Raw genomic sequence first — 25,978 nt, forward strand, 5'->3', positions numbered from 1 at the left:
TCGTTATGCCATGGAACCGTGTTCACCATTCATGGTGAACACGGTTCCAACGCTGTTAGTACACCGTTATCTTTTTTTTTTTTTTTTTTTTTTTTTTTAATTGCGTGATTTTTCTTCTCAATTTTCACATTTCGCGGTTTCACTTTAATTTGAGGTGAGCAATGATTTCGGACATTCATAAATTATGAATTCATGCCTGCACATTCACTTTGGAACCATGCCTACACATTCCCGTCTGAAATCACGGACATTCATAAATTATGAATCCATGCCTGCACATTCACTTTGGAACCATGCCTACACATTCACTTTGGAACCATGAGATTATGAATTTTCTGTTATAAGATTATGAATTTTCAGTTATGAGATTATGAATTTTCAGTTATGGGATTATGAATTTTTTGTTAAGAGATTATGAATTTTCTGTTATGAGATTATGAATTTTCTGTTATGAAATTATGAATTTTCTGTTATGAGATTATGAATCTACATTACATTCATAATCTCATAATAGAAAATTCATAATTTAATAAATATTTTACTTTTATGCGATTATGAATTTTCTGTTATGAGATTATGAATTTTCATTACATTCATAATCTCATAACAGAAAATTCATAATTTGATCAAACGCGCGCCGTTAACTCCACATCCGCGATTTTTTATTTTTATTTTTTGATAAAAATGACGTCGTTTGGACTTGTGTTCACCATTCAGGGTGAACACGTTTCTAGGGCATAATTTGCGTCCGAAGCTCCCCACATCGTGTTATTCAAATATGTGACAAGTGAAGAATTCAGGCCCTTTTAAAACCGAAAATGTCAAAAGCCCAAAATTCATTTGATGGACTCGGGCTGCAGTGTGGCCCAATAAACTAGTAAAATTTTTTTTTCTGAAGATAATAAACTAGTAAATTACCTTTCAAAAAAAAAAAAAAAACTAGTAAATTAAGACAGGAAATTTTAGGTGCGGTGTGGAGCACTCACTAGAAGCGGCGAAGATGACGATTGACGACGAGAGCTCGATTTACGTTGGAGGCCTCCCGTACAGTGCCACCGAAGAAACTCTCCGGCAAGTCTTCAATATATACGGTTCAGTCGTCGACGTCAAGGTCCCCCCTCCCACTCTCTTTGCTCTCCTGTATACACTCACGCGCATACGCTTAGGCTTATTCTTAGGGTTTAATTTTAAATTACCCGCTCTTCTATTGAATTAACTATAATTATCTTTTAATTTTCGTTTCAAATTCACACTTTTCCTCGTCAAAGGCAATGTTCTAAATCCAGTGGCCTTTATTTCTTTATTTCATCACTTTAATTTCTATTAGTTGTAGCTGCAATTTTTTTTTTTTTACATTTCAATTGGCTGAAATGGTTAGTGTTGGTATTAGGGAAGACGGTGAAGCTTGAAAGTCTGAGTTTACTCTCTGCTTGCATAATACAAATTCTAGAATTAAAATGCATAAAAGAAGCATAAAATGACTTTAACCACATGGTGGCTTGGTTATTATTTGATTGAACTGTGAAACTCAGGTTCTGTTCTTACTGTTATAGTAAGAACTAAGAAGTCTGGTTGTCTGATGTTTATAGTACAGTAAAGTAAACTGTTAGCTATAAAAGTATATCTGTTATCCAGCTACTATGGAATTTATTCAATTTCTTTGTATAAATGAATTAGCTTTTTACTTTAATTGTGGAGTGTGCTTTGTAGCATTCTGGTAGTAGTAGTTATTCAAGAGCCAATTCGGTTTATTACTGTGATTGGTTTAAACCCATTTCTGGAGAGTGGCCTGTTGCATATTTTGTGTTTTTGGTTGTAAAAACCATGTATGATCTATTTGTCTTCCATAACTCTTTCTGTTTATTTAATATTTCTATGCAAGATATATCCTGTTAAATGCATTTTGCATGTTTGATTTCCAGATAATTAATGACCATAATGTTAGGGGTAAGTGTTATGGATTCGTCACCTTCGCAAGTCCTCGATCTGCCCAACAGGCTATAAATGATATGGATGGAAAGGTATATCTTTATGTTGTTTGACTACTGATTATTCCTTAATATTTTAATTATTGTTGGTTTATCTGAGTAATTTTTTTAAAAATAATATTATTTCTCTTCAATTCATTCATTCTTGAACTTTTCCTAGACCATTGATGGAAGGTCTGTAAGAGTAAATGAAGTCAAGACCAGAGGTGGCAGGCCAAATTTTGGTCCTCAGAGTTTTCATCATCACACTAAGAGAGGGTTGGATGGTGATAAAGACGGCTGGGACATAGAAGGTGATTATGATTATGATAGACTTAGGGATGGACATAAGGATCGGTCTCGAGACCGCACTCATAACAGTAGAGGATACCAACGAATACATAATCAGGACCGAGAAAGAGATTATAATGTTGATAGAGATAGATCTCAAGACTACAGAAGAGACATGGTGGATTTTCAACGAGAATATCAAAGTAATCACGGTGACAGCTCTGAAAGATACAGAGATCAACGTAGAAAGCGGCAAAAGTATGATGATAATCATGAAAACAGAGACAGGGATCTAATTTCTAAGTTACCTAATGGGTATGATACCCTTTTGCACATTTGTATGGTGCAACTGATTAGCACAATAATAAGTGGTATTTTTTTTTCACAAAGTTATAGGAGCTTTTTGGCAACCTTATTTGTAAAAATTTTAGAATAAAGTATCTTATTTTGATAACTAAATTTTAAGCAGGTCTAATTTAGGTCATCGCAATAATAGAGATCAGTCGGCTGAATCAAGTGAAAATAATCATGATCAGGTATGTTTATTGTAGTTTCAAACAGCTTCCTGCTTTTATTACGTGCAGTTTAGCATACTTAGCTAATTAATATATATTCGTACCTTTATTCAGGCGGAAAAACAACTGGAGGTTTCAAATAGAATGCTTGAAGAACTTCAAAATGAGGTATATGTTCACTTAGTGCTTATACTGATGGTTAAGATTGCTAGTCCCAGAAATGATTGAACCAATTAAGTACAAGGGTTTGATTTTGCTCCATCTAAGTATGTTATCCTTGATTATGTGTATCCTGTTTGGCCTTTTCTATGAGAAGGGAATACCAGAACTAAAACACTTATTTCCTTTTATTTAAGTTGAATCTGTTGCTTCATATATGTAGAGCTGTCAAAACGGGCCAGCCCGTCTCGGGTTATGCCCAACCTGTTTTTTATACGGGTTGGGATTTTACAACCCAACCCGTGGTCTGACTGGCTGGCGGGCTAAATGGGCCAGCCCTCCAGCCCATCCTAAAATTTAAAAAATCATATTAAATAAATATAATATATGAAATATGAATATATGATTTATTTTATTGATTTATATCAATTATCATTTATCAAACAAAATTGGTACATTACATTTTACTCCGTATATTTTTACACAAATAACCAAATATTTACACAATTACACAAAATTAGTACATAAAAATTTAAAATGTTCTAATTCATTCAAGTTCCAACTTCCATTCTTCCAACACAATGAGTAACTGTTGTGTTCTCACGTCACGGGCCAGAAAACATAAGGAAAATTGAATAGAGAATAACAATTGGAAAATAAAGAGAAGAAAACACTGGGTTTGCTTGAGACCCAAAACTCCCTTAGACCCAATTTGGGATTCAATTTCTGCTTCCATTATTCTCAATAATACTCCCTTTTTATAGGGTAAAATACAACTCATAGAATGGCTAAATAAGCTAAGTAATCTGCTGAAATCTTCTAGTTTATTTAGAGTAACTATTTAGTAATTTCTAAATAACTATTTATTAGTTTCTAAATAACTATTTAGTAATTTATTAATATCTAAACTATGTAATATAATAAAATAAGACTTCCTAAAATCCTGGTCCCAAGCATGTATTATTACTCCCCTCTTGGACCACAAGCTTGTCCTCAAGCTTGATAACCTCGTGCAGCCATAGCCAACACCTCCCACGATCGAATGGCCTCCTCAAAAGATGTACAAATGGAAGAACCTCAACTGGCATTCTACATATCAATGGAGGAGCAAACAGTGGTGAGGAAGACCCCAAACTTGGACATCCTCCTTTGAAGGATTTAGTTGGAACAGCAACATTGGATGATGAGAGAGACACCAAAGATGAAGGCTCACCAATACCGTACAACACAACCCTTAAATGAGATGGGGTTGGAGAGTGGTGAAATAACCCTCCCACGCATAGGACGGTTTTTGGAAAGGGCACAACCTCAATTTCAGTAGAGTCAACCGCCTTTTGTGTTGAATCAACATGAGGTTGATCGACTGAAACGTTGGCTTGCATCGGCACTATCTCCACATGTGGGTGGTCAACAATGATTGTTGATGATTCAAGTGAAGTAGCCTCATCCTTTGTTTGCTGAATTTTGGAGAGAATCGGCGGACGCAAGTCCTTCAGGTCAGCGGAAAGTTTGCGTAAAACTTTGTCTAAGTGTTTCAACACAGTCGCTATTTCTGTGAGAGCTTCAAACTCCGACTGAGTGATGCCCATGACGCCGGCAACGGAACCAATGTTGTGTTCTCACGTCACGGGCCAGAAAACATAAGGAGAATTGAATAGAGAATAACAATTGGAAAATAAAGAGAAGAAAACACTGGGTTTGCTTGAGACCCAAAACTCCCTTAGACCCAATTTGGGATTCAATTTCTGCTTCCATTATTCTCAATAATACTCCCTTTTTATAGGGTAAAATACAACTCATAGAATGGCTAAATAAGCTAAGTAATCTGCTGAAATCTTCTAGTTTATTTAGAGTAACTATTTAGTAATTTCTAAATAACTATTTATTAGTTTCTAAATAACTATTTAGTAATTTATTAATATCTAAACTATGTAATATAATAAAATAAGACTTCCTAAAATCCTGGTCCCAAGCATGTATCAGTAACTAATTACTAAAAATTGTTTAGTGAGAATGTGAGATAATGTTTACCTGGAGCAGTGGAGCTACTGCCGTAGCCCGTATGCCGGAGTGCCGAACGGAGAACTGGAGAAGGGAGAAGCTACTGCCGTATGCCAGAGACGTCGACCGGAGAACTGAGAAGGGATTCTCGAACTGTCAAAACTCAAAAGCCGAGTACAGAGACCGGAGTAGGGTGACTGGGAGAAGGCCAAACTGCCAGTTGCCGTTGTTGATGTAGTGCCGGTCGCTGGTCAGAGTGGTCGCTCTTCCGCTTCAGCCTTCGCAGATCGCAACGACGCAGAGATCAGAGTTGTGGAATACTGGAATTAGGGATTTTAACCTAAACAAAAGGGGTGAGAGACGAGAGAGATAGGGGAGAGAGGGAGACCTGGAAAATGTCTTCCGACTAAAAATCTAGGAAAACGTTTTCCACCAAAATAAGCCTTTTATGTATTGTTCTCTAGAGCCCACATTGCTGGAAGGATTGAGCTCTTCTTGTGAGTAAGCTTAGTTTTCTTGCAACTCAGTTTGAAGTTAACCATTAATGCTTTTCCAGGTACCTCAGATAGAGGAAAGAGTGCAGGAAAAGATGAAGCTGGTATCGGAGTTACAGGAAAAACTCCAGGTTGAGATTTGTTGCTGTAATGTTGAGACTTCTGCTTGTCTTGCATTTCTTCCACTATTTCATTACAGTTCATTTAGTTCTCTAAGCATGCTTTTAAATATAGACTGCATGCATCTTTTGCTTCCATCATATTGTTTGGTGACTACAGAAACTGGAGGATTCACTTAAGGCTGTAAAGAAGCTTAGGTCACAGAGACAGCTGCAAATGTCTAAGGTAATTCCACATATATGGTTTGTTATTCACTGTTGCACATAGAGAACTCTCATTCTTTGCTATGTACAGTTGTACAAAAGTTTTCTCCATGTAAGAGACAGTGGTGAAAGACTTAAAGCTTCTGAACAGGAGCTGCAGGTAGAGACTCTATCTTTTCATAAATGAGATATCCTTTGTTAATTGTATATTTGTTCATTCTCAGTGAAAAGGTTTTTTTGAAAAAATGACTTTTTTCAAACACAATGTATATCCAATATTCATGAAATTCTTCTCTCTTGTGCTAATGGAAATATCATCTCTCATGAAAGGTAAGACAATACTAAAATAGCGAAAACATGTGTGCTTCTATTTTTGTGTGTGGTTTGAAGCTGTCTTAGAACCAAAATGTTTCATATATTTATGTCATGTTACATGGCCAAATAATGAACTTTCACTCTGATTATTGGAGCATGTATGATTTCCAAGATAATTGATGTAAGTTTCTTTCTTATAGTCACTGGTCCACTCAACAATGCTGGAAATGGACTGTGACGATGGTCTGGGTATGAAGGATGTATCCTGAGGATTGGCGATCCCTGAGGGGTCTGAGAATTCAAATTGCTTGACGTTTGTTCTCTCTATCCCTCATGTTCCATGGAAACTGCATGACTTGTATATTTATGTCTCTGAATATGACCAAGGTAGTCCTTTTTTTTGGTCGGCTTTTGTAATATCAAAACTTTTAGTTAGCCTGTAAGACTGTAATGTAGTTGCTATTTGTTACATAGAATTAATTTCACTTTTGGTCCCACGACTTTTGAGTTCTTATCACTTTTGGTGCACAACTTTGAATTTTTTCAATTTTGGTGCCTAACTTTGTTATTTTTATCAGTTTAGGTCCTTCTAGCCAAATTGACGGTAAAATATTTCCAGATTTTATATTTTAGGGGCAAAATCGTCATCCCATGGAAAGATCTTCAATATTTAAACAAAAGAAAAATCATATTAAGAGGAAAAGAAGAGTTTGCCAATGGTCGAAACTATAAATCCCATAGATCTGTCTGGTTTCTGCCCATCTTCCCCATTATTCTCATCATCAAACACCTATAGATATGATTTTACGGTGATCTTGTTTAGATATTGAAGATGTTTCCTTGGGATGAAGATTTTACCCCTAACAATATAAAATCTAACAACATTTCACAGTCAATTTGGCCGAAAGGACCAAAATTGATAAAAATAACAAAGTTAGGCACCAAAATTAAAAAATTTTAAAGTTGTGCACCAAAAGTGATAGCACATCAAAAGTCGTGGGCCGAAAGTGAAATTAATTCTTGTTACATATACATATCTCTGAATGGATCAAAGATGTATGCAGTTGTACGTGCAGATCGATTAACATGAAACTTGTTGTTTTACCTGTATTGATTGTTACAAGGCTTTTAGTCCTGGCATTTTTTGTTATTTGCTGTACTGATCATTATTGGACACTGGTGACATGTCAGGTGTATGAACAGATTGATATGTAGTGAGATTTCAGTGTCTTGTCTTTATTTTCCGATTGTTTTGAGCTGAATCCGGAGTTGTCAAAGATCATTGCCTCACTTGTCGAATCAATTTAGCACCACTGGCACTGCATATCTTCAGAGAACTTACTTTTCTGAAGAAATCGTTCCAAGTTTTCATAGATTGGTGCTGAATTGTAGGCACCTCTTTTGGATGGGATAGCTGGCTTGGAGATTTAAGGCTGTTTCATTCCCAAAGCCAAGGATCGAATCCTTGACCTTTGGTTAAGGATGGATGACTCCCTTCTACTCAACCACACCTTCTCCCTTCTACTCAACCACACCTTCTAAGTTTCAGAGGTGCTCTTTGAATGTGCAACTAGTAGTTGATACTATCCGATCCATACAGATTAATCTTGAATTGTATGCATTTTCTTGCACTTGCATGCAGAGTTTATATATGCAGAGTTGCAGTACGATATATATATATATATATATATATTTGGTTTGGTTTGGTTTGGTTATAAGTTTTCAGAAAAAGGGTCAAATATGCCCATGAGCTTTTGGAAAAAGGGTCAAATTGGCCTTTAAGTTTTATATGAGAAAGCAATTGGACCCAAGAATTTTAAAAAGTTGGTAATTTAATTTATCATTTTGGTGCATTTGGGTCTAATATAATAATTGGTGATTCATTCGGTTAACTGGTGATGAATGATTGCGACTTTTTTATTAACAACATTCAACAAGCCAATAGTCAACGATGGTTATTATGCTATAGGTTATATTTGATTGATTTTTATAATTAAGTGTTTAATTGTAACATTTTAAAGTTCATGAGCTTTTTTTTTTTTTTTTTTTTTTTTTTTTTTTTTTAAGTATGACCATAATTACTGATCTAGGTTCTGACTAGGTTTGGAACAATCTTAAATCACTCAAATCTTAGATTTTTTTTTTACGTTAATATTTATTCTGTAATATTTTACTATTAACTACTACTAAAGTCTTAAAAAGTTTATAATTATTAAGTCTTTAAAAAATAAAAAATACATGAGAGTCTGAGGAGTGCTTAGCAAATTTTTCAACATATGACTATATGAGTGAAGATTAAACTTATAAGCTGTCATTTCTTTCATTGCTAATAATATGGTAAGTTACATACTAATATAATTTGACATGTAAATGGTTAATTCATATATAAAAGGGAAAATAATTTTTGTAGATATAAAGAGAATCGATATAAGAGTTTTCAGATGTCCACTCAATAGAGGTGCTTGCAATTTAACGAAAAAATTAGTCATTGTGTTTGACGGTGAAAACTCTGAGCTACACCCAAAAATATAAGAGTTTCACATATAATTAGACTACAAAGCTTGAGCCCAAAAAAAAAAAAAAAAAAAAAAACTTTTAAAACAAATTAAATGAGGTTTGATATGAATACATATTCCAAGAATATAAACAACTCTTTTCCGGAATAAAAACATATGGGGATTGTACGGGGCCAACATGGCACTTTATGAAATGAAAAAGGATTAAATTTCATGTGACTGCCACTGATAGCGGCATCTCTGCACCTACTATGCATTTTGCATGCCTTGATGCTGTAAATATATATAAAGCTCGCTGGACCATTATATTGCCCAAAACTTGGGAAAACAAATTATAACCAACTTTAGTTTTTGATCGAATACGACGAACAAATTAAATCCCATAATATATATAGATGGTATGCAAGACAAACACCCTCTTTTTATTTATTTATTTATTTTATTATGCCCATATATATATATATATATATATATATATATATATATATATATATATATATATAAGAGTATGATATTATTCTCAAATAATTAATAATGTAATAATAGTTTTAAGGAACTTTGAGGCACAAAGAAAGGTCTTAGGTTAATTAATGATAAAAGCTTTAGGAACATCGAGGTGAGCTTGATCCGGAAGCGGATGTGAATGCTACCAAGGAAGATACTAAATTAATTCTGGTAGGGGTAGGGGAGCTACACTTTTGCTAGGTTGCAACTTGCAAGGATATTATGTCCAAAATGGATATTTAAAAAATCTCTCATATTTTGCGAGCTAGAAGGAATAAATGTGTCTATTTTTTAACTAATCTTGTCAAATAAGTGACTGATGAACTTCTATAATAGATCAACTCTTGAACAAATTGAAGATGCTATTGACGTTTCGTCTTGGAGAGTGAATTTGTAACAACTTGTATAGTCATTTGGTCGCACCAAAAAAAAAAAGAAAAAAAAAAAGAAGAAAAAAAGAGAGGACATATTTAGTTACTAATTAAATCCATGATTTTCATCTATATCTCGATGAACTAAAAACTAAATTACTATTTGTTTATCTCTCAATGGATTTCTTCCATTACCAATTTCTTCTTTAATTCTATTAAAACACCATCAATCCACTTAGACAATTTAGTGATAATTTGAATGTTGAACGTCATGCCCAAATTAGCTGCCAAAGCAAAATTGATATATAATTGTTAGATGTTAAATTTGACAACTCATTTTATTATTGATAACATAGTAATTTATTTTTTTACCCTCAAATTTCATAAAAATAAAATCAGAATTTGTAACAAGTATTTAAATACAAAATCATTATTATTATTATTATTAAAGTACAAAAGATAGTCACTTACAAATTAAATCTAAAAAAGTTACAAAAGACTAAATTGGAATTTAACTAACTCCAAAACAAATCATAATTAATTAATGGCCTTTTTAAACATTGTAATTAATTTCCGAGCTAAACTTACCCTACTCTTAAATCTAAATCCAAGAATTAATGCTACTAAAGTACACTAATAATAATAATAATAATAATAATAATCAAAGAAATTATAATTAATTTAGAACTTGAGACTAATCTCAGTTCCATTATTCCCCACTTCACCTTCCTCCCTTAAAACCAAAACTTTCCTCTCCCCGCCGCCGTTTTCGCTACCGCTATCGCCTTTCCAGCTGCCGCCGCTGGCCGAAGACTTGCCGTCCTCGATGCTCTCTGACCGGTCACCGGAAACGGGGGAGCTATGGGTATGTGCATGGGAGGGTGGCTTGTACATGTGGAGCTGGTGGTGGTGGTGGAGGAGGGGCTGGTGCAACTGGTGGAGCGGCGGCGGCGGCGGTGCTGCGTAGAATTCGTGATGGGCCACTTGCGGGGCGGCGGTAGCGCAGTAGTGCTGTTGAGCATGGACGGTTGGGTGTGCACCGTAAAGGGTAGCGGCGGCGACGGAACCGCTGTGGGTGGCGGCGGCGGTTGCGTACTCCGGTGGAACCCATATGCCCCCTAATACGACGAGCTGTGGTGCTCCGGTGGCGGCTGTTTGTGGACTCGGGATTGGTCTTCTGGTGTGAAGTCTGTATTTCTGCATATCAAAAACAAAAAACAAGTCAAAGAAAAACCAACATTTGTTACACAATTTCTTGCTTACAAAAGGCGAAATTTCTTGACCCTAGAACACACACCCCCGCCTAACAGAATGGTCCAGGGGTAATTAGCTGAGAGAACCCGATCAGACAGGAGTCCGGTGTAACTCTCAAATTATGATTGGCAGGGCTCGATACTCTGTCCTTACCCATAATCTACCATTCAAGAACGAATTAAGTTATTGGTGTTGACAAGACGAAATTCACTAGTCAACAATCCCGACAGAATAATAGAGGGGTAAATTAAAGCGACTCAGTGAGATATTTGTTGCAACTTTCTGATTCTACTTCTTACACATTACTGCACTTAAAAGAATATGCAGACACAGCAGTGTAGTACTAACACAGAAGAAAAGGGGGGGGGGGGGGGGGGGGTAATAGATAGATATAGTTTTGTGTATGTATACCTGGAGATGGCTTTTAACTTCATCATTGGTCAATCCATCAACCTTCATGAGTTCCCTGATTTGCTTTGGGGTGGCAACTGTAATCATTGCCCAAATATGGATTAGCTTAAATTATCAGCAATAATAATAATAATATCATAATACTAACAATAACAAGAAGAGACAAGAAAATCAGAAACACAAAACTACTTTTTTGACCATCAACATCATTTCAGGCCCCATTCAAGAAAATCATGTCTGAATGTATATATGAAATACAATACATATATACCTTGAGATCCACCAAGCATCTGAAGAGCATTAACGAAACGTCTGTGCAGATCAGGGGACCAACATCTTCTAGCTTTCCTCTGAGGCTGAGTGGCGGCGGCGGCCGCCGCCGTGGCGCTGGTGGTTTGACCATCTGGTTGACTCATACTACTTGCATCCCCGCTATGATTGTTGGCCTTACTAGGAGGATTATTCACAATAATTTCTGAAACATTATTATTATTATTCTTTTTGTCTGCTTCTACGTTGTCTTCACATGAAGAAGCTAGGGCTAGGGTTGGGGCAGGAGGGCCTGAAGAGCTTCTGTCTTTGGAAAATGGAAGAAAAGCCCCAGGCCCCCCTCCACCATTATTATTATTATTTCTCTTCTCAAGGTTTCCTGCTTTTGGGCTCATTGAAAACCCTATTATTTCATTTTCTTTTGGAGAAGAAGCTACACCAATACTGGGATGTTGCTTCTTCCCTGCGCCTTCATTTCCTTGATCACTCCATAGTTGTGCTGACGTCATCCAATTCGCCTTGTCGGACGCCATGTTTGCCGCCGCCATCGCCATCTTTTCTGCTCCTCCATTATTATCACAACTTGATGAAGAATTCTTGAGTGGAATGAATTCTTCAAGAACCGGCCTCGTCCCCCCTTGATTATTCGCCTTATAAGATTGCAATTGCTGCCTTGAAGCCTCCATAGCTGCCCAATTACAGATAAATTCTTTATATTCATTAACTAATTTAATCTCCTAACAAAATATATATAAAAAAAGAAAATTGATGCATCCGATGAGCATTATATTACCATTCTATCTATAAATGTGTTCTGTTAATTCCCAGAATGGAATAATTTGAAAATGATTATTTTGAATAGTACTACCAAGATCCCACTATGCCTAAAGATGAAACATGCATCTAAAGTTGTGCACATTAAAAGCCATTTCTAACTTCCAGGCTGCATGTTACAATAAAGATTAACAAAAAATAAATAAGGATTAAAGCAAGCTGCTAAGGCACAAATTTTCAGACCAAGATTAAAACTTTATTTCAGACAAGTAACAGTGAAAAAGTAAATTTAATTTTGTGTGGCATAAATATACATATAATGAATTACCATTGGTGAGGAGTTGCATGCATAGGGGAAGCTCGCGTTTAAAAGCATCGATCTTGAGGCGTTCTTCTTCGAGACGAGCGAGGAATTCTTCGAGCTTTTGGGAGGTTTGATGATGATCAGTTGTCGTTTGTTGTTGGTCTCCGAAGGATTTTAGGAGCATAGAGTAGCTATGTTGTGGTTTGCAGTCCAGGCTTAGTTCTGAGGATGATGCCATCATGATGATGATGATTATTATTATTATCTTTTAATTTCCAAGTAAAATGCAAGCTAGCTAGCTAGAAACTACAGTGATTGTGTGAATGTCAAGAAATGTTCATACTCAAACTAACAGGGAATGGAAATTGGGTTTGAAGATGGGATGAGATTAAAAGGGTGGCCAAAAGAATAGTTTTGTCTGAACCCAAAGTGTGGGGTGGAATGGAGAGAGAGAGAGAGAAAGGGGAGAGGTGTTGTTTGTGAGCACAAGGGCAGGAGGACAAATGGGGGGGAGACTCTTCCTTTTAGAGAGCTGAGTTTGAAGGAGGGAATAAAGTGGGGTTTTTAGAGAGAGAGAGAGAGGAAAATAACAGATAAAGAAAGAGGGAGGCCGGGCAATGGTAACTTCTTGCAAAGGGCAAAGACAAAAAGATATACAGTGAATATTAGGGTTAGTACTATCTTACATTTCATATTTTATGCATCCATATACTATATATTTTAACATTATTTTTCTTTCCAAAAGGTTGAACCCAACCCTAGGGTCCCCCACACCCCGGCCCAACAGAGCATCTGGGAGGATGTAGTAACTCAATTGAATATGAACTATAGATGCTAGACCTTTGCTTACTGCGCACAAGGAGCCCCTCACTTTGAGAGGTTGCTCCCACACTGCCGCTGGTGAGACTCGATCTCTAGTGCTATTTTAACATTATTTTTTGGTGAATGATTGATAAATTCTTTTTTTTTTTTTGGATAGGAATGAAAATCCACAGTTACTATCTGAAGGTGTGTATTGAGTAAATTTTAATCTTATGTAATAATCCAGAAACCATAAATGAGAAGTAAACCACCCAGGAAATATCCCATTTAACAGGTTGGATGGGTGATCTAATGTATTGATGGATTATCCTTACATTAATTTTTAGTCTAAAAAATTAAAGTTCTTTTACTATTTTTTTTTTCATAACAAGAAAAAAAAAGAGTTTTCATATCAGAAACAAATGATACTTAAACAAAACTATAAAAATCTTGACTGTACAAATTAAGCTAACAAAAATGAATTCTTCCATAGTTAATGTTAATGTTAATTAATGTAGAATAATTAATCCTAGGAAAGATAAGTGAACAGCACTAAAGTGATGGCATAAGGCTAAAATGGGAGAAGGAATCAGATAGATAGATAGATGGGTTCTGACAGGTGAGGGGCCGATCATGTGATTAGAGAAAGAGTGATTTTGGAACCTTTAGAGGCTTTAATTTGGGACAGTCATCTTTGCACGAAATCACATTATCTCTCCCATAAAAGATGATTCTTCTTCTTCTTCCTCAGCTCCTCCATAGCACCTTAGCTTTTCTTTCTTTTTACCCTTTACTCTTTACTCTCTCCATATGCACATACATAAACTAACAACATCCACTTTTGTTGTGTATATTTCTATTACTATTCTATATTTGATTCATATACTAAAGTGCACATATATGCATGCATGCTACCTGCTATTATGTAATATAATATGGTAAAAGAAGTGAACTTTTTGTAATGGGCATTGGCCATAAGGGAATTCAAATATGAAAATACATTGCAATAAACTTGCATTGAGCTGAGATATATTGCAGAACAAGGTATATATAGTAGACCATCTTACATGGGTGGAAATGAAAAGTCTAAAATTTCGACGGATTGAAGTGGTCGGAAACATAACATTTGCAGTTGAGAATTGGGTTATTGACTAATTTTAATTTTCTACCACTTTATGAATTCCAAAAATAATATTATTGACCACTAGTTGAAAGTGGTCAGAAAAACTGTCCACCAAAAAAAAAAAAAATTGTCAAAAAATTTGGATGGCCGGGTTAGGTTATTAAGGCAAATTATGCTGTGCATCCGTATGCACCATGCATGGCGCATATGGATGCAAAAACGATGTCGTTTTGTATCAAAACGCGCGTCCTACTTTAAAAAAAATCAGTTTCGATTTCCAGCAACAACATTATGTTATTCATTTTTTAGTTCATTCATTCTGGATTTTTAGTTATGAAATTCTGAATGTGTAATTATGCAATTCTGGATGCAATTCTGGATTTATAGTTATGAAGTTATGGATGTGTAGTTATGCAATTCTGGATTTATAGTTATGAAATTATGGATGTGTAGTTATGCAATTCTGGATGTATAGTTATGAAGTTATGGATGTGTAGTTATGCAATTCTGGATTTATAGTTATGAAATTATGGATTTGTAGTTATGTAATTCTGGATGTATAGTTATAAAATTATGAATGTGATGAAATTATAGATGTGTAGTTATGCAATTTTGAATAATTTTTTTTTAAAAGTTAGACGTCAAAACGGCGTCGTTTTTGCATCCGGATGCACCATGCATGGTGCATACGGATGCACAACATAACGATCCGGTTATTAAATGTGTTTGCTAATTGTATTCCATGTAGTCATGAAATTGCACTTCACTTGGATTCACCTAGCTACTTCGAGGTTCGAACTAAACTAGTTAGTGTTACGCAAAAAATGAAACCTTAATCACGGGGCTATATATATAGGGTGATGTTCCAATGAGAACTCCTTTTCCTGTGAGAACCTGTAAACTTGTACATAAATGCATACAATCTCATATTTCAGACCACAGAACACACAATTTACTCCTGGAATAGTTTATGTGCATTTATGTAGACCATTTTGTGCATTCATGTTGATTCGCATGTTCTCATTTGATCATTAATATATATATATATATATATATATATATATATATATATATATATATATATAGTAGCCCACAAGGTTTAATTAAAGACAAAGTACCTTAGTTGGTGACATAGTTGTTATTTTAAAGGGATCAAGACCTCTTAATATTTTAATCGCGTTTTGAAGATTTTGATTTCTCGTCACTCGTCAAAAAGATTTTTTTAACTCCGTCCATGTTTGTAAGTTTTATTTTATAAAATTTTATTAATAATTAATTTATTATTTATTATGATAACAATGATATTGTTTGTAAGTTTATTTGATTTTAAATTGTTTAATTATTTGCCAACTACTATATAATGTGAATGTGTAATGGTACTTGTGTTACTATTCCAAATGGGTGGTCACAGGATCAGGTGGTGGCAGTATTGATTACGTAACTTTATCTCCTTCTGCTTGTGTAACTGCGTTGTTCGTGCTATGTTTTGATGGCAAATGTCAAAATACCACTACGCAAAAAGCTATATATAGTTAGTAGTGATTGCACAACTTTATTTCCTTCTACTTGCGTAGCCGTCAGCAGAGCAATAAACGTCACTTTTTTATCGTAGGATGTTAGACTCGGGTCTCCAAACCGTCGCCCAATAGAGATTACGTACATGCATGCCCATTATTATTTTTGGGAAGTCTTGATTAGGTGGAATAATAATATTTGAACAAAAATGTGAATTGAACCTGCAGGCATGGGTTCCAATCAATTCCATTCCCCTAATTTTAGCATGAGTTGATCTATCCGAATAAGAAAAGAGAGGAAATATTCAAAAATGGTGTTTAGTATCAATCCAATAAGCAACAAAGTAAGTGTATAATTGATGAAAGTATCGAAGCAAGATGTATTCATGTTGAAGAGACAGACATTAAATTTCATTCATTTGTAAAGAATATAATATTGAGAGTGCATAAGTAAGGAATATCTGATCTGAGTTAATTCCAATTCTACGACTCTAATTTTAAGGGAACAATATATTGCCTACAAAGCTTAAAAGCCAGAAATTGTGTCTCTCTCTCTCTCTCTCTCTGCACAACAGAATAATTCCATTAAAACACCTTAACTCAATCCTCCTCCTTTGGGAATCTTCTTCTGCTACTTACTTTTTTGAAGTGGGTTGGAAGGTAAGAAGATTCTCTCTAGCTACTTTTTTTTTTTTGGTTTTTCTTTTCTTTTTGTTAGATTATTGTTAATTGATTCTAAGTAAAATTCGGATCTCTACCCGAATATGATTCTTGCTATTCTGTATTTTTTAAAGTCGATATATATGCCAGGTATATGAGAGGGTTAATAGATTTTTTTATAAAGATTTTTTTCTTTTAGGGTTTTGGCCTAGCTACGCTAGCTAGAACATGGAATTGGATGGCTAAGATGAAAATCAAATTCAAATGAAATGGTTGGACTAACTTTTGTAGATTCTTAATTATTAAAGGTGTTTGATATAGCTTGTAAAATCATTCAAATCATATTTCACTGTCTAAGAATTCCCAGAACTTAATGGTCATGATTTACTAAAGTTTAATATATATTTTTTTCAATAGAAAAAAAAAAAAAAAAACAAAAACAAAAGAGACGAAAGAATGACTAAAATAATTTGTATTTATTAAAAAGGATTTTGGCTATTACAATTTACAAAGGTTTAAATATGCTCTGAGAGTACAATAATTTCTCAAGAGGATTGAAAGTGACCAATTTAATGTGCAGTGTCTCTCCTCTATTTATGGTAGCAGATGGCAGATCGTATTTGCGTGTGACAAAAAGGTGGAATCGCCCACTACTTCAGCTGTCCCTATATTTCGGTTCGATAAATTTTTGTTCATTGCGCACAAAGAGACCCTTCATTTTGAGAGGTTGCTCACACATTGTCACGGGCGAAACTCGATCATTGGTCTATTGTAACAAATTTCACCCCTGCAAATCTGCAATCAATTGAGTTGCCCATGCGGGCGGCAGCTTGTATTTGTTGTTTCAATCACCGAGTAATATTAGTTGTTAATAAAAAGACGTTTAATAAATTAGATGAGAAAATTATATTTTTGGTCCTGTGACTATTGTGGTCTTGTTAATTTGAGTACTTGACTTTAAAAACTATCAATTTAATCCTGTGACTATGTAATTTTTAACACATTTGGTCCTTCCGGCCAAATCGCCGGTCAAATGTTGCCGGAAAAACGTAAACCTTTTTAAATTTTTTTATTCTTGGGGGCAAAACAGCCATTTTACATTAAAAAAAAAAAATTTGTTTGCTTCCTTCTTCTTCGCGTATGAGCGACGGTTTCGCCGGATTCCGCAGACTACCTCACTACCTCCACCGAACTACGTCACTACTACATAGTCATTTCAAATCATTTTCTTCCCCATCCTTCACGGCGGAATTGAGCGAGACCACCTAGACAGCTTGAAGGACGAGACATGCAACGACATCGCCGGAGAATCCAGCTCGCATCCTCCAACTCTCAACGCCGGCGACATCCTGCAGCAGCAGGGGAAGAGCGCCGAAAGGCTATCAACTATTGTCGGAGTCGCCATCGTCGAACTGAAAAGCCAAATTCGTCGTAGTTCTAGTACGCGTTCTCGCCATCGTCGCCGAAAGGCCATCAACTGCCCAGTCATCGTCATTGCATCAACTGGTAAGCGAAGAAGGAAGCAAATAACTGTTGCTTTTGTTTTAAATGTAAAATGACTATTTTGCCCCCAAGAATAAAAAATTTAAAAGGTTTAAGTTTTTCCGGCAACATTTGGCCGGCGATTTGCCCGGAATGACCAAATGTGTTAAAAATTGCATAGTTACGGGACTAGATTGATAGTTTTTAAAGTCAAGTACTCAAATTAACAAGACCACAATAGTCACATGACCAAAAGTGTAATTTTCTCTAAATTAGATGTTTAGTTTTAACTGGTAAAATAACCTATAAAGGTATGAATGTAGAGTTTTATCTATTTAATTACTTTAAAAATATTTTATATTTTAGATATAAATATAATTTTCTAATAATTTAATTTTAAAATCATTATTATTGATGCTGTTGTTTTGGAATCCACTACGAATTAGCTAGATTTTTGTGTGATTTAAACTATTAGTGCGGTTAAGGATTGGGTAAAATTAGTAAACTAATAGTATAAATTATTAGGCAAAATAGTCTTTTTAACTAAATAGATGCAATCAGTTGTCCCAAAAAGATACTATTTTTAGCATTTTGACCTCATTTCGCTAATAAATATATGCTATCTGTCAAACACTAATTTTAACGCGCTTTGACCAAGTTAAACCACTAAAGTTAGACATATTTGTCCAAAATTGAGGATCCACCATTTACAAAACACTCTCTGTGTGCTCTTAACTAACTATTATTAGCAGGTGTTGAGTGGTTAGTTAAGAAACATCCTCCTCCTCCTCCATGTAATTGATGTGCCTAATAATTATTAATTGATTAGGCAACATGGGCTAATCGAGCCAATTATCCCATAAAAATAAATTAATCGAATTAATTAATTGAGTACTAATCTAATTATTAATTAATCAAATACAAAAAAAAAAAAAAAAGATTGTCAAACGAATAGTGCCATATATATAAAAAGATATTATGATAAGATTATCGCAGTCGCAGCAAGAATTAAAGATTGATGCATGAATTGAAGTCATTATTATGATAAGATTATCGTCCTTTCGTTTCAATGTACTCGAGAATTGAATTTTGTGATTAAGATATGACTACACGTATGGATCGATCAAATAATTCAAAGTTTAATGATTCCATCTTAATATGATACTACATTCTGAATTGATGTTTCCTCTTTCACCTTCTTGGACCTTAATTCATCCATCCTTCCAGGAGCTACGTACCTACTTAAAAGAAAGAATATTAAACAAACAAAAGTAATTGGTTCCCCCCCCCCCCCCCCCCCCCTTGATTTATATATGGCCCTAGTGTCCTACCGCTAAATATCTTAAGTGACTAAAATTTTGTTCAATTGTTTTTTTTTTTTCAATTAAATTATAATAATCTAAAAGTATAGTAATTAAATATTAGCCAATCCGTGCATTTACAATTACTAATTATTCAATCTAAGAGCATGCTGCATGCATACTTATCTACGAGTGGTCAAATTAATTTGATCGGGACTTGGTTTTTATAGTTACATATACATTTGTATGAAAATAATAAAGTAAATTACATAAAGTAGCAAACAAGACTCCATATCAAAGTTTTAATATTATGAAAATCATAGTGGCTAGCCATAGGTTTTTTTTTTTTTTTTTTCTTTTTAGTTAAGTCACGTCAAACTCTATGATATGATCGATGAAGTAAGATTGAATTCCTTAATATTGAGTTGTAGAGCGTGGTCATCACATGCATATATACATTCCTCTGTGCCTATGGAACATTTTATAGTGAAAAGGGATGTATTTTAATTTATAGCAAGTCAAATGGCTATTCATTGTGGGATAATGCAAAATCATTGGTTTTCATCAATTGAAGTCTAAGCTGATAATTGGATTGGATTGAGATTCGAACTCATCTCAATTGCATATTAATGGTTATATGCTCAACACGCCTCCTCACGTGTGCGGTGGGTTCCAAGCAACTACGGCACGCCCCCTCACGTGTGCGGTGGGTTTCAAGCAACTAATCGGGTGACGTAGAGACGTGTGCGGTGGGTTCCAAGCAACTACGGCATGCCCCCTCACGTATGCGGTGGGTTCCAAGCAACTACGATCCCCGTAGTCGCTTATCGGGTGACGTAGAGATTCGAACCCATGACCTTTGGTCTGACTCTGATACAAAATTAAAGCATGTGCTCCATCTCAACTAAAAACTTAGCTAATAGTTGGATGAACCCATGACCTTTGGTCTGGTTCTGATACCAAATTGAAGCATGTGTTCCATCTCAACTAAAAACTTAAGCTAATAGTTAGATTCCACATTAACACGCCCCTTCACGTGTGCGGTAGGCTCTGATACCAAATTGAAGCATATGCCTCATCTCAACTAAAAGCCTAAACTGATAGTTGGATTGCACATTAATGGTTATGTGCTCAACATCATCTAATCTACAAATATTATATATGTGAATATATGTTATTATGTTATATATATTATTTTGTCCATATTTTTAGTACGTCGTAATATATATTCCTTGAAAAAAATACTCTCATTCTGACCTTCTTTGATACTCATTGTTAGAATCAAAAGTTTACCACTACTCTAAAAATGATAACTAATAGCAAAGACATAACTTTATTTTCTTATATTTGCTTAGCAGTTAGCGTCACATTTGGATGACGTAATGCTAGACTCACCCATCCAAGCTCAAGCTCAACAAAAAAAACTAATTAAGAAGCATTATTGAAGCTAATATTATGACAAGAGAAAATAACACTTTTTGCCCTTGAATTATATGCTTATAACATTTTTACCCTCTGAATTATTCATGTATCCACGTTAGTGATCGTCAATTCAATTATGTTAAAAGTGATTGTTTTTCTCCTTTCTATTAAATGGACATTTTTACCTTTAAAAATAAGTACAAAACAAGTATCTCGTTTATTTTTTTTTCTCTAACAAATTATTGCTTATATCATGGAATCAGGATAAATGTGAAAAAAAAAAAAAAAAAAAAAAAAAAAGCGACACCATATGAAAATATTATAATTATAATTTTAAACTAATGCTAGTAGTATTAATTAAGACTTATTTTGCCCTTATTTTTAAGGGAAAAAATGCCAATTTATACATAAAGTGAAAAAATTTGTCACTTTTAAAATAATTGAGGGGCTAATGTTGACACATGAATAATAATACACGAAAAAATAACACTATAAGCATATAATTCAAGGAAAACTTGTCATTTTTTGTTATGACAATCGAATTAATCATACCATATTTTTTAAGGAAAAATTATACCTTTCGTCCCTAAGTTATAGGATAAATGTAGAATTTGTCCCTAAATATTGGCCATGCTCACTATTCGTCCCCAAGCTATCATTGGTGTTGCACTTTTCGTCCATTTAATAACAAAACATTATGGACGAAAAGTGAGCACGAGAAGTTAACTCAGAGGCAAAAAGTAAACACGAGAAGTTAACTTAGGGACGAAAAGTGAACATGAGAAATTAGCTTAGGGACGAAAAGTGCAACGTCAATAATAGCTTAGGAACGAAAAGTGAACAACACTTAGAGATGAATTCTACACTTATCCTATAATTTTGGGATGAAAATTGCAATTTTCTCTTCTTTTTTTTTTTAAAAAAAAAGTTCCAAATAAGAAGTTTTTTTTTTTTTTTTTTTTTTTTTTTGAATAAGTGAGGCATTCCAATAGAAAGAATTTGCAAATAATTTTATTAATTTTATCACAAAATTATTTCCTTAAAGATTGAATTGCTTCTTTATTTTTTTTCCATTATAAACATAAATAATATTGTAATAATTAATTTTATATTCACCAAATAATATTTTTCCGATATATATAATTTTCACAAGTATAATTATATCATGGGATAAAAATTAATATTTAAAGGCAGCTACTCTAAGGACATTAGTGATTTTTCAATGGCTAGTTTAATTGGATCACTCTTGTAATTTATGTCAAATTGTTTATCTATTTTTTATCAAATTGATATTATCTCATCAACATGGTTTTAAATTCACATGCTTATAATTTAATTAAATAAGATGGTATAGAATGCTACATTAAACTTCATTTATTGTCATCTTTTTCTTTTTCACATAAACATTAATTAAATCTCGGTTAATTAAATTAAACAATAGCAACAAGATGCAATTCTTGAATATATATAGGTTGAAATAATTTTACTTTGAACTTCGTTTTATTAATTTTACATTGTATAGAATGCTGCATTGAAATTCATTTAATTAAATAAGATTGTATAGAATTCTTTATTTATTTGTATTTATTTATTTTTTATTTGTTGGTTTGTTAATTAATATTATAAATGTTGGAGAGATAAATGAAGGTTGGTCGCTTTCTAGAATGATGCTTCTCGTACAAGACTCCAACCAAAGCCTTTTGTGTAGATTCCCTTCTCTTTTTTTTCTTTTTCTTTTTTAAAAAAAAAATTACAAAATTTATCTCATTCATTCTCTCTCCAATTCATGTATTGCATGGCAGAGATTCTCCTCGTGACACGTGCGATGCTTATATTCCCAATGCTGTCCTCTTGAATATCCCTTTTGTCGGGGTCCATCAACTATGAGAATATTCCCTACTATTATTATTATTATTATTATTATTATTATTATTATTATTATTATTGAAAAAAATTATAGCATGAAGTATCGTGAAAGATGAAGGCAGCTATTTATTTATTTTTCTTTAAAATTGAGATGTAAATCAAATTAGATATATTGTTGATGTATATTAAAGTATGTATGCATATCCATAATCATAATAATATTAATGTGATTCATAGAATATTGTCAATTGTTATCTAGTAGTATAACTTCATACATGGTGATCGATAGTGATGGTCATAGTCTCGGTGCAACCTAAAATTCATGTAATTTCAAAGAGCATGAAACATCATTATATGCATATTGCACACTTGCACTGATGAGTCAATTTCATCTTAAAAGTTTAATATCTTGTGTAAATATTTAAAAATTCAAAAATGAAATTATATAGATGTATATTTTAATAGATTATAAATTTTTTAGTAGAATAATATAGACGCGCACCACTGACCTTGTGGTCTAGTGGCACGAAGTGGTTCTCCCATATGGGAAGTCATGAGTTTGAGCCTTAGTGGGAAATACTACATTGTAACAGAATCAGTAGTACTCAAAAAAATACACACGCATTATATGCATGTGCATTCTAGGTCTAATATAACATGCCATGAGGGGTTTGGGAAGAACTTTGTGATTCAAATAATATCTTTCTATTTTTTATCAGGTGAGCTATAAACAGACTGAAATAGAAAAATCAAAAGGCTATTATAAGATATGGGCCCAAAGTGAAATGCAAAAGGCCCATCATGTGATGGGTTCCTGGAGACTAAAAGGCCCATGTTTGGACCACTATTATTCCTTTTGAGGTTCTGGCCAGCTAGCTCAAAGGCTTTTGAATGCATTATGCATATTCTTTAAAAAAAAAAAAAAAAAAAAAAAATAGTAGTGATTTATGGCATCTAAACAACCATTAAATACAACTTCAAAACTGACATATATTTTTTTATTACTATTGACACACCTTATTATAATGTAGTATATGTCCAATTTATGACCTCTCATTTAGAAGAGTTCCAGAGGTGCCATTGAGCTACAAGCTACTTTGCGAGACTGACACATACTTATTCTCTAATAATACAAAATCTCTTAACTGAGTGCATATTAAATCTCTTAACTGAGTGTATATTGAGTCATTATTCCTTGGCCAAAACAATTCATTTGCTTCTTATAATATATCATTATTAATAAAATAGTAAAATTCTAGAAAGATGGAGACATCACATTTTATTATATATATTTATGTGTATCAGTGTATGGTAATTCAAATAGCATGATGCCATAATGTGTGAAGGGAAACCTTATTACAAGGAAAAGTAAAAGTAAAACTAAAGGGGCATTTGTAGGAGTATTAAGTTAATTTTGAACCTCCCGTACGCACGGACAGTTCAACTTATTTTTATATGATATATTATGGGCAAGAACACGGAATTAAATCATTGAAATTTACCTTTAGCTTCTACTATCCTGTCGAGGTGAGGTGTAAGATTTTGAGAACGAAGAAATTTTGCCTTGGGAGAAAGTTAATTCTGAACGATTGCTATTAACCGTTTTAATATGTCATTGACTTCTTAATGAATAGAATAATCACTATTGTTTTTTTTAAAAAAAAAAAAACGAATAATCACTATTTAGTTTTGCGATTCTTATTTTTTAAAAAAAATAAAGGGGTGTGTTAGTTATTTATATATAGTGTAAAAAAATATAAGAATTCTCTTATTATATATAAGTGAAAAGAAAGTTATGAATATGAAGGGAGTTGAAGATATTTTTTTTTAAATCTCTTTGAAGAAAGGAAAATATAAAATTTAGAACGTGAGTGATAATAAAAGAATTTTTTTAATTAAAAATATATAAATAAATAAAATAAAGAATCGAACTTAAATAGGTGTCTAAGGGTTTACCTAGCTAAATAGACAGTGTGAATAAGAAAATTAAAGCATTGAATTAGTGGTGTTGGTGGATGGAAACTTTATGGGACAAAGATTTAAATTCCTACCCTAATGACAATATTATCATATGTATTTAATTCCATATTAACAAAGTATAGTACAGGGATATCCGAGCAGGTGCCAACACAATTGTGTGTTTATAAAGCTCAACATACACCTTAACATAATTTATATATTTATATCTTGTTACATAAACAGAAATATAACACCACTAGACAGAAGTCACGGGGTATGTTTTGCCATCATAAAAGTTTCCAAAATCGTAAAAGATTCTATTCTTTTTTTTTCTTTTTTCATTTTTGTGTACCCAATATTTTCACTGACAGACATAGTGATTAATCTCATCTCTGAATTATAAGTACCTCTTTTAGGTGGAACAGTTGGCCTGAACATTTAAGACTGTTCCATACATTTGGTTAAGGATGGATAAATCTCTTCCACTCAACTACACCCCTAGGTTAGATTCTATTCTTTGTTATCCAATCCTCACTAAACCCTTTTTTTTTGTCTTTGATTCAGATTCTCAAGAACTAAAAATTCTTTTTCAACCCCATTTGAAAGCAGAAAAAAAAAAAAAAAAAAAAAAAAAAAAAAAAGTGGAAAAAAGAAAAGCAAGAAAAGAGTGGTCTTTATTGTATGTGCATTATGAGAAAATATATATTCTGTATTTAGGCTTTGGGGAAAGCCAATTGAAAGGTACATTTACGGGCTGTGAGGCTTTCTACAAGAATCATTAACTGGAAAAGTATCCAAATTAAATGAAGAGATTAAGAAAGGAGTTAAAGGAAACTCTTTGTTTAATTGTCCATTTAAGGATTAGATTCCCCATTTGCATGCATACCCCATTATACACCAATCATTGATGGTTTATTTTTGCCATTTGCAGCTCTTCTTTGGATACTTATCCTCACCAAATCAAATTAAACCTTTTTGTTTGGTTTAATTTATTTTGAAGAGGAAAACAAGAAAGATGGAAAGGTAATCACTAGGCCGGAAAAAAAACAATTAATTAGTCTCTCAAATGTTTGCAATTTGTCATTTTGGTTCTTTTGTTGTTTAAAGTATATTCTCGACTTTTTAAGATTGTGACAGTTTTAGTTTTCTGGCAAAAGAAAACGTTGTAAGGGTTAATTCCTTCAAATTTTGTATCAAATAATATGAAATATCAAATGAATATGGAATGTGAGGGATTATACAGAATCGTAGTAGTTAATCATAGAGAATTATGTTGCTTTTAAGTAGTACTAAAAATATATTCCATTTTCAAGTTTGACTTGAGAGAAGCATTGGGCATAAGCATCTCAAGAATGCTAAAGTGGAAAATGGAATTTGGAAT

At 33.6% G+C, this 25,978-nt stretch overlaps 3 protein-coding genes across 4 annotated transcripts; 1 reads left to right on the forward strand and 2 right to left on the reverse strand.

The window, feature by feature from the left end:
* Window positions 1-954: 954 nt before the first annotated feature.
* Window positions 955-7,327, forward strand: LOC109186718 (uncharacterized protein DDB_G0284459). Its single transcript, XM_019336830.1, has 10 exons — window positions 955-1,111; window positions 1,923-2,021; window positions 2,149-2,573; window positions 2,728-2,794; window positions 2,888-2,941; window positions 5,490-5,558; window positions 5,707-5,772; window positions 5,842-5,910; window positions 6,266-6,535; window positions 7,093-7,327. The coding sequence occupies exons 1-9, from the start codon at window positions 1,001-1,003 to the stop codon at window positions 6,332-6,334; spliced, it is 1,029 nt and encodes a 342-aa protein (XP_019192375.1). The 5' UTR covers window positions 955-1,000; the 3' UTR covers window positions 6,335-6,535; window positions 7,093-7,327.
* LOC109186719 lies at window positions 3,412-11,321 on the reverse strand. The gene is made up of 2 exons (XM_019336831.1): window positions 11,311-11,321; window positions 3,412-5,391 (listed from the first exon to the last, which is right to left on the reverse strand). The coding sequence occupies exon 2, from the start codon at window positions 4,519-4,521 to the stop codon at window positions 3,868-3,870; it is 654 nt and encodes a 217-aa protein (XP_019192376.1). The 5' UTR covers window positions 4,522-5,391; window positions 11,311-11,321; the 3' UTR covers window positions 3,412-3,867.
* LOC109186717 (myb family transcription factor EFM-like) lies at window positions 9,973-13,013 on the reverse strand. Of its 2 annotated transcripts, none has more exons than XM_019336828.1 (4): window positions 12,494-13,013; window positions 11,393-12,079; window positions 11,104-11,198; window positions 9,973-10,653 (listed from the first exon to the last, which is right to left on the reverse strand). In XM_019336828.1, exons 1-4 carry the CDS (start codon window positions 12,708-12,710, stop codon window positions 10,138-10,140), a joined length of 1,515 nt encoding a protein of 504 aa, XP_019192373.1. In that variant the 5' UTR covers window positions 12,711-13,013; the 3' UTR covers window positions 9,973-10,137. The 2 variants fall into 2 exon arrangements, with proteins under 2 accessions (XP_019192373.1, XP_019192374.1); XM_019336829.1 differs by having other exon boundaries at window positions 11,122-11,198; window positions 12,494-13,009.
* Window positions 13,014-25,978: the final 12,965 nt, after the last annotated feature.

The sequence above is a fragment of the Ipomoea nil genome, unplaced genomic scaffold (assembly GCF_001879475.1).
Source record: "Ipomoea nil cultivar Tokyo-kokei standard unplaced genomic scaffold, Asagao_1.1 scaffold1407, whole genome shotgun sequence".
NCBI classification, from domain to species: Eukaryota; Viridiplantae; Streptophyta; class Magnoliopsida; order Solanales; family Convolvulaceae; genus Ipomoea; species Ipomoea nil.